At 39.2% G+C, this 12,061-nt stretch overlaps 1 protein-coding gene across 1 annotated transcript in view; it reads right to left on the bottom strand.

The window, feature by feature from the left end:
* The window catches only part of MOCOS (molybdenum cofactor sulfurase), a 210,725-nt gene that overhangs the window by 112,644 nt on the left and 86,020 nt on the right, over nucleotides 1–12,061 (bottom strand). The window contains 1 exon segment of the mRNA XM_032682306.1: nucleotides 10,340–10,978. Within this exon segment, the coding sequence (XP_032538197.1) occupies nucleotides 10,340–10,978 (639 nt within the window).

The raw sequence follows: 12,061 nt of genomic DNA, 5'->3' as shown, positions 1-12,061 counted from the left end.
AAACCCAAACAACTTTCTTTTGTAGGAAGGGTTAAGTGGGTTCCTGTCACTTAGAATCAATTTATCGATTTGCCCAAGGGGACAGATTATGCTAAATCTGTCACTGAAAAAAGCAGCACAACGTTTTCCTCACTTAAATCAGTCACATACTAGCTACGTAGCTAACTTCAGACCAACCAAGACACCTCTAATTTAGAGCAAAACTAAAGAAGAGTTAGAGTCATAATAATCACTTTTTAGCAGTGGATGTTATGGAGAAAATCCATGCAATTTACATTGCTGAACTTACAGACTGTTGACATCGCAATAATTAAAAAAAAAAAAAAAGCGGCCACTTCAGAGTACTACCTGAAAACATAACTGCAAAATGTCTACCATAAAGTATGAAATAGGAAATACAATCCTTTCAGCATAAGCACTCTTCCTGCTGTAACTCTGAAACATTTTATCACAGAATTCACCAAAAATAAAGCTATTAAAATCATCTGACACAGTTCTTAAGTCATAGCAGATGTCATTTGATAATTTAAATGCCTAGATATTAAAAAAGTAGATTATAATAATGCTAGAGAATCCCTCTGAATTTTTTAATTGAACATGAACAGACTGAAATGTGACAGCCAAGTGTTTAATCAAATCTGTGTATTTCCTGTTTTGGAAACCGTTGCTTATATGTAAAAGTCAAGAAAGACTGTAAAACCTTTTTTCTCAAGAGCATCAATATTTTCCTTTTTCTTCTAAATTAAATCTGTTTGAGAAGCTTGTAGATGTTTCTTTCGCGGGTTCCCAAGAGCACAACTGCCAGATGCACTCTTGCATATATTTGACTAGTAAGAAGGTTTAAAAAAAAAACCCAAAACCCCCAAAAAACCAAAAACAAACCCGTGCTTGTACTCGTAATCTTCAAATACAAGTCTGAGTTGTGTAATCTAAAGATTTAAACTATCCTGTTTCAGTATATCTCTTTTTTACCACTAGGAAGCCAATGTTCACTAAACTTTTAAAATACGGAGCTCTCTGTAGCTTAGCTATAAATAAAATATAAAATAATACAGGTATCAAATAAGAAGTAACATTATCTTAGTCATTAAATTTAAGACAGTTTTGTGAATCTTCTACTATTAATAGAGAAACCTTTATGGCATTTCAACTTGCTTTCTTGCATTCTGATGTTATTTAGACTGCAAAAACATATCTTTTTCTTAAATAAGACTTATCTCTGACGGTATGGACAAGAAAACGTCTAATCAAGAATACCTTTCAAGAATGGTTTTAGAAGCATAATTCTGAGTGGAAGGAAGTCAGTGGACTAGAAAAAAGTCCAGTGAAGGTGAAGATCTCTTTCAAAAGATCAAATCTATGATTGCCATGTGATATACAGGGATGTCTTGATCTCCTTTGGTGAAGCCTTTATGGTGAGTTAATAGATCTCAAGGGATTAATGCACAACAGGCTAAAAACCTGTTTTTAGTCCCTTCTCCCTGGAATAGGCTAATAAAAGCAAGAATGATTAAAATCAACTCATGATATTATGGTGTATTAGTATATTATATTAAAGGAGATGCTTCGTCATTTGTGGTCAGGCATTTCCTGACATAACCTCAGTATGATTTTCCATTAGAGGAGTATACTTTTTCATTGTATAATGATTATTTGCATTAAGGACAAAATGTTAAAGGAAATTACCTAGTCCATTTTGGAATAACTAAATTTGGATGACATTCAGTCAGTAATTTTTATTGCCAGGTACTTTACCATGAATCCCTCTGCCCACTGCCTATGAAAAAAAAAATAAACTAAATTCACACAAGTAGTAGGAGGACAGGATCTGCTGAGAGAAGGGAGAAAGTAAGTATTTCCTAAAAGTTTTGCTTCCAAAAGGATCGACACAGAAATACAGCACTGCAATTAGCATAAACTCATTTACTTGAAGTACAAGCTGAAGTCCCTGTCAGAAGGACTAGGTGGTATGGCAGCCATGCACAGCAGTATCCTGCAGTTTGAACTCATTTACTGAAAAACCCAGAAAATCTGTGGAAACCACAGATTGCAATGGCTGCTTTGGAGCCCACTGTTGCAGCATCTATGCAGAACAGATGCAAGAAGCTTTGATACATGCTCACAGGAACGGTCCGGATCCAAAACTCATTACAGCTTCCAACGAGCCACCGCTACTCATTTGCAGGTCAGAGACACAGGAAGAGACAGAGACATTGAGCTATATTTCATGAATTTCCCCACCTGCACCTAATGTCCCAGATCTTCCCCATCCTCCTGAAGGAGCTTCCCTCATGTGGATGTGGCAGATCTGACTCTCTCCACGCAGAGCTGCCACCCTCACAGATGCAACCTCACATCACTCTATCTGGGGCTTGGTGCTGCCACTTACAGATGTTGTTTCAACTTTTCCTCCGTTTTTGCCATTTCCATTCTTCTTTTTCTTATTTCTTTTATCTCATGCCTTTCTCCTGCTCACATTATCTCATGCTTTTAAAAAAATCCCCAAATGGAAAATATAAACACCTTGTCATGGTCATTTCCTGCCCTGATGACCTTCTTACCACTCCTTCCACTGCTTGGGCAGCACAGTTACTAGAGGACAAGGAAGGAGCATGGAAACACACAAACACCCACACACACATCCTCCCTTCCCAGACCTCCCCAAAAGGTTAGAGAAAGCAGTAATTGCTTTCCTGGGGAAGGAGGGAAGATGTGAGTAGGATTTCTCCCTTTTTGGGAGGTTCTGAAGACAGAATAAAGATATGCTCTGTGCAGGACCAGGTCTGCAGGCAGCACATGTTGCTTTCTGCACATCTCAGGCTGCATTATGTAAACCCAGACCAAACTCACTCCAAAGGAGCCAATAAAGCTTCAGCAGCCAACTCAGAACAATTTCAGCATTGCTGTGGAGAGTATTTAAAACACATACACACACACGCCAGAGGATTCAGAGCACACTAAAACTAGGTTAAAATAATGTTAAATATCTAAATTGACCCCCTGATACTAGTTACAGCTCTTCCATATGCCTGCCTTAGCACATGCTTTTGTCTCAAAGACTTCAGAAGTCAAACAAAGAGCATTATACTAATTATATACTATACCGTAGAGTATTTACAGCAATTCCAGTTACGAAGAACTGCCTGAGGTAAAATGAGAGAGCGAAAGCTTTAAGTCCTGTGCTTTAAAGTAAATCAATTCCCTAACATTAACTGAACAGGACTTGTATATTGTAAATACGGTCTGGGTCAAAAAGCCAGTCTCCCCCTTTTACATCCAATATCAAGATACTCTAAGTACACAGTACAAATGGTAAAGAAAAAATGTGATTTTTATGCCAAACAAGTTACCATTATTTTTCCTCATATGTCAAACAGACTAATCAATCACATATGTAAAATCTACAAAGCATAATTAAAAATGTACCATAAATTTCTCAGCAGAAGACTAATTCTATAGAATCACAATAGCTGGTTCTAGAAATTCACAAAACCTCTTAGAGAAGTCTTAGGGAAAAGGCTGGGAAAAGGTTTGATTCTAAACTTGAGCACAAGAACTCCCTCGGGTAAAACTACGTCATGACAACTTTTTAGCAACAATGACTGCAAAGATATGTCCCGGTTCAAACAAAATTTTTACTCTATTTGATCAAGGCCAAAATCAAATCTTGGTATAGAGCAAATCTTTGTTTTATACCAAGAAAGAATTCCTTTCTTTCTTGCTAGCATCTCAAACATTTCATATTTTAAGAAAAATGCACTTTATAATGAGATCCACATTTCTCTTTTTACAAAATGAATGCATTGTAGCTCTCTAGAAGTTTATAAGGTTTTTAAGGTTTATTTAATAAATCAATAATTTGGTTCCAGCCATGTACTGGGATGGAGTTTCCTAACAATAGAGACTGGTGCTTGATGCGATTTACATGAGCCTCTTTGCACTGGGCATGTGGCTAGCATTAGGCTCATGATTACTACTGGCTTTCAGTAAGACTTGGACAATGAAAGAAGAAACATGGTTAGTTTGGTTCCTACTTCCAAGTAAGAGAATCCACAGTACAGTTAAAAAATTCTTTGCATTTCTATTTTTTATTAATTACATTTTGCTGAACATTTCAAAAAAGCATGCAAGATCCACTACCTCTCCTACCTGAGGAAAATATCTTCCTCTGTATTTATTTCCTTACTGCAGATTGCAGTTTAGCACAAAGACACTCCAGAAGTGTACAAATGAATAGAGGTGGAGTTGGCTAACAGAAGCCACCTCTGCCAACTGTATTGCCTCTTCAATGTTTTACCTGTATTATTGTTTCTCTTTGGGTGACTGCCCACTAATCCAACTTAGCAAACGTGTTTTTAAGTGCCTGGTTGCACTCTACAAGCATTTATCAGAGGCACTGCTTTCAGTTTATTCCAGAGTCAGCATTTAAGGTGAATCGTGGTGAATCAAGATCAAAAGTGATACCCTCAGGATACTGTTTGGGTCCCTGGTGTACAATTTTCAGTTTATTATGACTGTGCTGAGTTTTTGGGGAATTGGACAACTTCAGTATTAAAAATAAAAAGCTTGCTTTTGCATCAAACACTGAAGAAGCTGGCTGGCTGGCAGAAAAACATAGCAAATGTCAACTGCCACCTTGGATGTGTTGAGAGGTAACAAGATAGACTGCATGAAGCTTTCCAGCAGATACTTCCACTTCAGCAGAGAAGAGAAAGAAAAACGGGTTACTTGAACCTTCTTATAGTTACTCAGAAAGGGAAAAAGCCCCCTTTTATTTTTTCACAGCTCTTGTTTTGAAAAACAGTTGTAAAAGTTGTCAGAATTAAGTTTTATCAGTTAAATGAAAGGACTTCGTCTGCCTTTCAGAAAGGAAGAGCAGCTGTGTGACGATCCTACACAGTCCTCCTTAATGACCTCTGGCCTTTCATGTCTGCAGGACGCAGTGGCACTGGGGGCTGAGGGGAAGGAGGAGATTTGTTCACCCTCTTGTTCCTTGTTCAAGCTTACAAGTCTCTGTCAGTGGCTGCAACAGGTCTGTAAAGTGCAGAAGGTAGTCTCATGGTGCAAACATCTATTAGAAATTAGATGAAGACCCCTGTCACTTCCCAAGTATCTAGCCTGAAAGTCATCACTGCTATTTGAAAGGGCGTTTGTTCAGGAATTTTACAGATTTGGAAATTCCTCCATAAGTGGTCCTGTTTGGAGATCTCTAAACATCACAAAAATGTGGAAGCAGCATAAAAAAATGCCTGAAAAAATGTACTAGTAGATAGGTTAGTATTTAAGTCCACCTATGACATTAAAGTAATCATGGACAGGCAGAGTCCTTGTGTGTGGAGCCAATGGGTATATGCTAGACTACCGGGTGAGCTTTTATATAAAAACTGTGTTCTTCTAGACACAATTCAGACCCTAAGTAGTTTCTCAGCACTATGAAGAGATTCTATGGAATTAACCAGCACCTGTCACTATATTCTTTCTATGCTGACAGAAAAAGTCAATCGTGCTAAATAGACAACTTCAAGCAAATATCAGCTTTTTTGCCAAAGGATTCTTGAGTTGCTCCATATCCGCCACCCAGCCTCAGGATTTTGTCTCAACTCTCGATTTTGTCTTGGGATCCTAGTATTCATCCTTACCTTTCTGCCTCCATTTCCCACTCCTTCTTTCCCTTCCCTTCCCCGCACCATGCACAAACTCAGCATGCAACTGAGAATCCAAACCGTGTCACTAAACACATACCTGCACAAGCATGTGCAGAGTTGTCCCAGTCATTTCTAGCTACAGCATCAAGAATAAAGAAACCTGCTTTGGTTAAGTACAGTGCACATAGACTACAAAAGTGTGGATGTTGCTTTCTGACTGTCAAACCATTCAAGAAGCAGAGGCAAGAGCAACTAAAACTCATCAGGGACAAAGTCATGCCATCTGGATTTCCAAAGCTTTTGAAAATGCATTTGGAAATGAAAAACACACAACAGCTAATGCACTAGATATTTCACACTGGTAGTCTAAGATGCAGATATCCAATTTACAGATAACACAACAGCTCCTTTTCCCTTAGTCATAAATTCTGGGATGATCAGATTTTGAATAGCACTCCCAGTTACAAAAGAAAAATAGGACAGATGATGAATATTTTATCGCTGGATTCTTGCTATACATAATCATATTATTTTATTATCTCATGCCATGCAGAAAAAAAAACATGGGAAATGAGGCTAGATTTGTGATTGATAATAATAATTTGTCAAGCTGTTTGATATAAGGATGAAAATACAATAAACATGATTTTAAAAGTTGAGATAGGAAGACTGGCTACTGACATGAAATGGGAAAAGGTGGAAGTGATTTAAGGGTAATAAAGAAATGTAAAAGAGACTGTGATACAATAATTTATATAGCAGGAATAACAAAATAAAGTACAAGAAACACTAGCAAAAGCTGTATCCATTAAGAAAAAAGGTAACCATTTTGACATCCCGGGAAGGAAAGAGGAATAAACAACTTCTCGTAACATATCTCCACTCAAGTTTCACCTTGACTTAGAACAAGTTATTTCCTTAGTACATTGCTCTTAGATTATGTGTGAATGGGAGATACCTTCTGCTAATGGTTCTCAGATACACATATCCAAACCCACTTTTCCAATGACATTTGCTAGAATTCAGGTTTCTTATGAATTACCACATGAAATGACATGTTTCAGTGTATTCAATCTGAATGTTAAATACATAGTGTAAAGAAGCTTCTTTGTTTTTTTTTTTTAAATTAAGAATAAAACCTTTTGGAATCACAAGGAAATGCCTGAAGAGAGAATGCAAATGGAGCTCAGAAGAGGTGCACAAAATCAATTACAGAAGCTGCAAAGGACCCCATGGAATCTCAAATCCCACCTCCTGCCTAAAGCATGTCCGTCCAGTTGGAACAGATTGCTCAGGTTCTTCTCCAGTTGTGTTTGAACACTTCCAAGGACGGAGGTTCCTTAGTCCAATTTGACAAGAATAAAACCTGACTAGAGTTGCTGTTTATATGAGAAATAATGACCCAAGTGTTTCAGTCACTAGCAAAGAAATGGAAACATGGCCCTCAGATAAGGTAATCGTATTGTCTTTGGCCACGGTGACCTGGCATTTCATTTGAAGTGTAGTAGTCTCGTTCCTAACTTCTCTGTATTTTATTATCATGAAAACATTTGAAAAAACATAATAAAGCAAACCCATAGCAGCTGAAAGAAAAAAATATGATATAGCTTGGAGCACACTGACTGAGAATGTCAATGCAATGTGTTTTTATTTTTTTCAAGAAAGTGAAAAAAAAAGGTAATTCCTGACCTATCTTTGAAAACTTCAATCCTCTCCAGTTCTCTAGGGATTGTGATTCTCTAGAGCATCAGTGATGCTCTAAACACGAACTTTTAAATATTAGGGTTTCAAATAACAACCAAAGGATTAGATGAGGCCAAATACAAATATTGACCTATGAACAATGACTCAGACTGCCTGTGTGACACTTCGGTGTCTAACAGGAACTAGTATCCAGCTGTCAGATTTGATTATTTTAGTTAGTATCCCTCATACCAAGATTAGACACTCTGTACCCAGCCTGACTTAGAAATCAAATTCTTTTGTTTATAACTCTGTAGTAGAAGAAAGTTAAAGCAGGCCCTTCTTCTGATTCAGTAAAAAAAAAACCCTTGAAGCAGTATGAGCCTCAAATACCTGAAATGTTTATAATTGATCAACCTCTGAAAACTTTTGACAAAGATACCAGAGACAGAGTACCCCTCAAGGTTCCCACATTGTTAATTAAAAAAAGTGTAAAAGCAGAATTCAGATCTAAACCACATTTCAGATATTTTTATCTGCTATGCAATCTTAGGAGTTGTGTATCACTTTTCTGTAGAAAAGCTACTCAGAAATTAGAGCTGCCCAGATCAAATTAAAGCTGGTTTCCTCTTTGGCTTGCAGGTGATCCAGGAGCCCAAGAGAACCTTGAATCTTGGTTAAGATTCAAGGGTCACTTACTCCAAGCCTAGGAGCAATGCATCTCAACAAAGAGGAAGTCAGATAAAAATTCCAGGAGACCTGCATGGATGAACAAAAAGCCTCTGAACAAAATCAAACATAGAAAGGAAACCTACAGGGGCTGGAGGCAAGAACAGGTAGCCTGGAAGGAATACAGAGAGATTGTCTGAACTGCTAGGGATCAGGTTAGGAAAGCCAAAGCCCTGACAGAATTAAATCCAGATAGAGACATCAAAGGCAACAGCAAAAGCTGTTGTAGGCACATCAGTAGTAAAAGGAAGAATAGGGAAAATGTGGACTCTCTCCAGAAGGAAACAGGACACCTGGTTACTCGGCATATGGAGAAGGCTGAAGTACTTAATGACTTTTTTGCCTCTGTCTTCACTGGCAAGTGCTCCAGCCACACCACCCAAGTCACAGAAGGGAAAGGCAGGGACCATGGTAGGAAAAGATCAGGTTTGAGACCATCTAAGGAACCTGAAGGTGCACAAGTCCATGGGACCTGACAAGAAGCATCTGTGGGTCCTGAGGGAACTGGCTAAAGGTGCCTTCCATTGTATTTGAGAAGTTGTGGCAGTTCAGTGAAGTTCCCACTGAATGGAACACCCATTTTTAAAAAGGGAAAAAAAGACCTGGGGAACTAGACACTGGTCAGTCTTACCTTGGTGTCCAGCAAGATCACGGAGCAGATTCTCCTGGAAATTACGAGCAGTTGAGACACTAAAGGGAAGAGATGCCATCCAGAGGGACCTTGACAGACTTGAGAGGTAGCTCCTTGCAGACCTCATGAAGTTCAATAGGGACAAGTAAAAGGTCCTGCACATGGGTCAGGGCAATCCCAAACACAAATACAGGTGGTGGAGAATGGATTTAGAGCAGCCCTGGGGAGAAGAATTTGGACATGTTGGTTTACGAGAAGCTCAACATGACCCAGCAATGTGTGCTTGAAGCTCGAAAGCCAACCATGTCCTGGGTTTCATCAAAAAAAGAATGGCCAGAAGGTCAAGGGAGGTGGTTCTACTTCACTCTCATGAGATCCCACCTGGAGTAATGCATCCAGCTCTGGGGCTCCCAACATGGGAATTACATGGAGCATTCGAGTGAGTCCAGAAGAGGGTTATGAAGATGCTCAGAGGGTTGGAGTACCTCTCCTACAAAGACAGTCTGAGAGAGTTGTGGTTGTTTAGCCTGGAGAAGAGAAGGTTCAGGGGAGACCTTACAGCAGCCTAACAGTACCTAAAGGAGGCCTACAAGAGAACTGCAGAGGAACTTTTTACAAGGGCATGCAGTGACAGGACCAGAAGAAATGACTTCAAACTGAAAGAGGACAGGTTTAGATTAGATGTAAAGAAGAATGTTTTTGCTGTGATAGTGGTGAGGAAAAGGCTGCCCAGAGAAATTGTAGATGCACCCCCCCCCCGGAAGTGTTCAAGGCCAGGTTGGATAGGGCTCTGAGTAACCTGTTGTAGTGGAAGATGTCCCTGCCCATGGCAGGGGTTTGGAACTAGATGATCTTTAAAGTCCCTTCCAATCCAAACTGTTCTATGATTCTGTGATTAAATGCCATTTTTTTGCGCAGATGTGAGACAGGAAGGAAGACCCTTTACTGCATTTATGTAAGTTGTTGCTGGCATGAAGGAGAGAGGCAGAGAGACCAAACATCACTATGAATGGCACTTCATGGTGTTAAGGGACTGGGGAAGCTTATTCATTGCCCTGCATTTCCTTATGCGTATATGTTCGACCCTCTGTAGGTGTCCTTTATTTTCTGTTGGAGAGCTTTGCTGTTTCTTCAGAACCTCATTCAGGGAATAAGAGCACCACAAATATCTGTTATAGGTAACAACACTGCACATGTTATTCTGATAATGTTTCTCTTGAGAGTAAAGCATGCCACCTTTCCAGTGAAATAAATAGTCCTTACTTTGCAGTTTCACTGAGGGTCGTTACACTACGTGATCAACCTTGGCCTGGCTGCTTTGGATGCAGTGTTTCAAAAACAAATCAAAGTTCCACTGAGGTGCCTTAAACACAAACTAAAAAATGCATGGACTGACCTTTATGTCAGTGAATGAAGCCTTATATTTTTACAAGTTGTGACAAACTAGATTAGGAGAGGAAGGCAGATATTTCAGATGATGTTCTTTAGATAGGAAAGAAGAATACTAAGACAAACTGAATGAGATGTGAAATACCTATCCAACTTCATAAAAAGCACAGGCATCACAGTTCAGTGCATACACCAAGCCTAAGACATTTGTCTGACGCAAACAGTATCAGCAAAAAATCTGTTTTGTTAAATAAAGCCTTACCTTTCTGCTATAGATTTCCTTGGGAAATAAAAATCCTCTCCTGCAAGGTAGGCAGCTGCAGTTCCACCTCCGAAATAGGTTTTCCTCAAGAGGGGAGCAATCCGGTTGTTTACCAATAATGCTCCTAAACCAGTTGGGAATCCAAAGATTTTATAGAATGAGATGGGAATAAAGTCAGCTTGATGAACTCCCAGGTCTAATGGAGAACTGCTCACGTATGAAGCTGCATCTAGTAGAACAAACCACTTCCCCGGTGTTTTGATGGGGCAGAGTTTTCCAGATTTTATGTCCTGTATCCATGAAAGGGGATATTTGGTACCAGAAAAATTGCTCTGAGCTGGATAAGAGAAAAGATGAGGTGTCGTGCAGTTTTGTTCTTCAGCTGGTAACCTGCTTTCCGCTAACAAGATTTCTTGTGGTGTTATTGGAACAGACAAGACGTTCATTGATGCAGTTATCCCCCTCATACCCACCACAGATGTATGGCTGTCAGTTAAGTAACAAAATCGACTGCTGGGTTGCTTTGTGCCTTCAGGTATCCAAGGGAATGATTCTGCTATCAGTTTAAGTGCAGCTGTGCATCCAGATGTGAAAATGATGGTGTAATCCTCAGCAGTAGTGTGAAAGTGTTGCAATATTCTGAAAAATGAAAAAATAAAAAGATCCATTTATTTTCTGATTTTTCTCTTTTATTGCTGTGTGATATATTTTGGTTTTCCTCAGCATAAAGTTTTCTACTCTGACACCCGATATGAATAGAAGTAGACATGTTTTGTCAAATAGCACAATAAACTTCAAAAGGAGAACCCAAATCATTTTGCCCACAAGAGACTCTTTCTAATGCTACAGTGAACGTGGCTGTGTTCTTAAGGATAGAAGCCAATTCTGCCTGGCTCCAAACAGAGTGGCTAGTTTGGTCCCTCAGTTGGATCAGAATCAAGCCTGCATATAGTTAAAATTACACTGTCCTTGAGAGAGACCTGTTCTATTTGCAAACTATTAGGGTTTTCAGTTTATCAAATATTTAGAGCAGACAGAATATGTTTCAGTTAAAACAATCTACTTAAATAGTGGTCATCCAAATTAAGGGTCACAGTATTCAGTAGGGAAACCTTAGCATACAGCTTTGCTCCTTGTTTATGCTATTAACAATAGAAAAAGAAGGCAGCAAGAGGTAACATAACGCTTTGCATGTGCCTTATGCACATACAGCTGTAATCTCTGTAGTCCACAAAGATAGCTGAAGCCAGAAGCAATCTAATGTCTTCCAATGAGCCAGACTATGAAAAGCAAACTGCTCTCTTGAGACATGTCTATGCTATACATTTTTCGATGCCTGAACAGCACCTTGTTGGCTCTAAACTACCTTTTGTGAACACCATCTAATGCACCTTTTGGTACCCAATGCTAGATCGTGCAATCTATTAGTGTTTTGCAGTGTGCAAGATGGGTCTTTTCAGAGGCTGAGGAAGAGCTTCAATTCAATCACCTTTCTTACCTTTTTTCACCTGATGAACTTTCTCTGAATTAACATTTAAAAAACAGGAAATGTAACAAACATCTGAGAGACATCAGCTTCAGTGCATGGAGCAGAGCAAACAAAATTGAACCAGAGCATATACGTTGCAGGTCAGAAATGCTCTCAAAGCAGCTGGCATTCTGCTTTGTGTAATTCCAAGGTACAGACCAGCATTTGGAGAGTCTGTGAACTCTGGTTTCTAA

Source organism: Chiroxiphia lanceolata, chromosome 1 (assembly GCF_009829145.1).
Source record: "Chiroxiphia lanceolata isolate bChiLan1 chromosome 1, bChiLan1.pri, whole genome shotgun sequence".
Lineage (NCBI taxonomy): Eukaryota > Metazoa > Chordata > Aves > Passeriformes > Pipridae > Chiroxiphia > Chiroxiphia lanceolata.
Note: the sequence above shows the minus strand (reverse complement) of the source record. Positions and strands in the feature narration are given on the sequence as shown.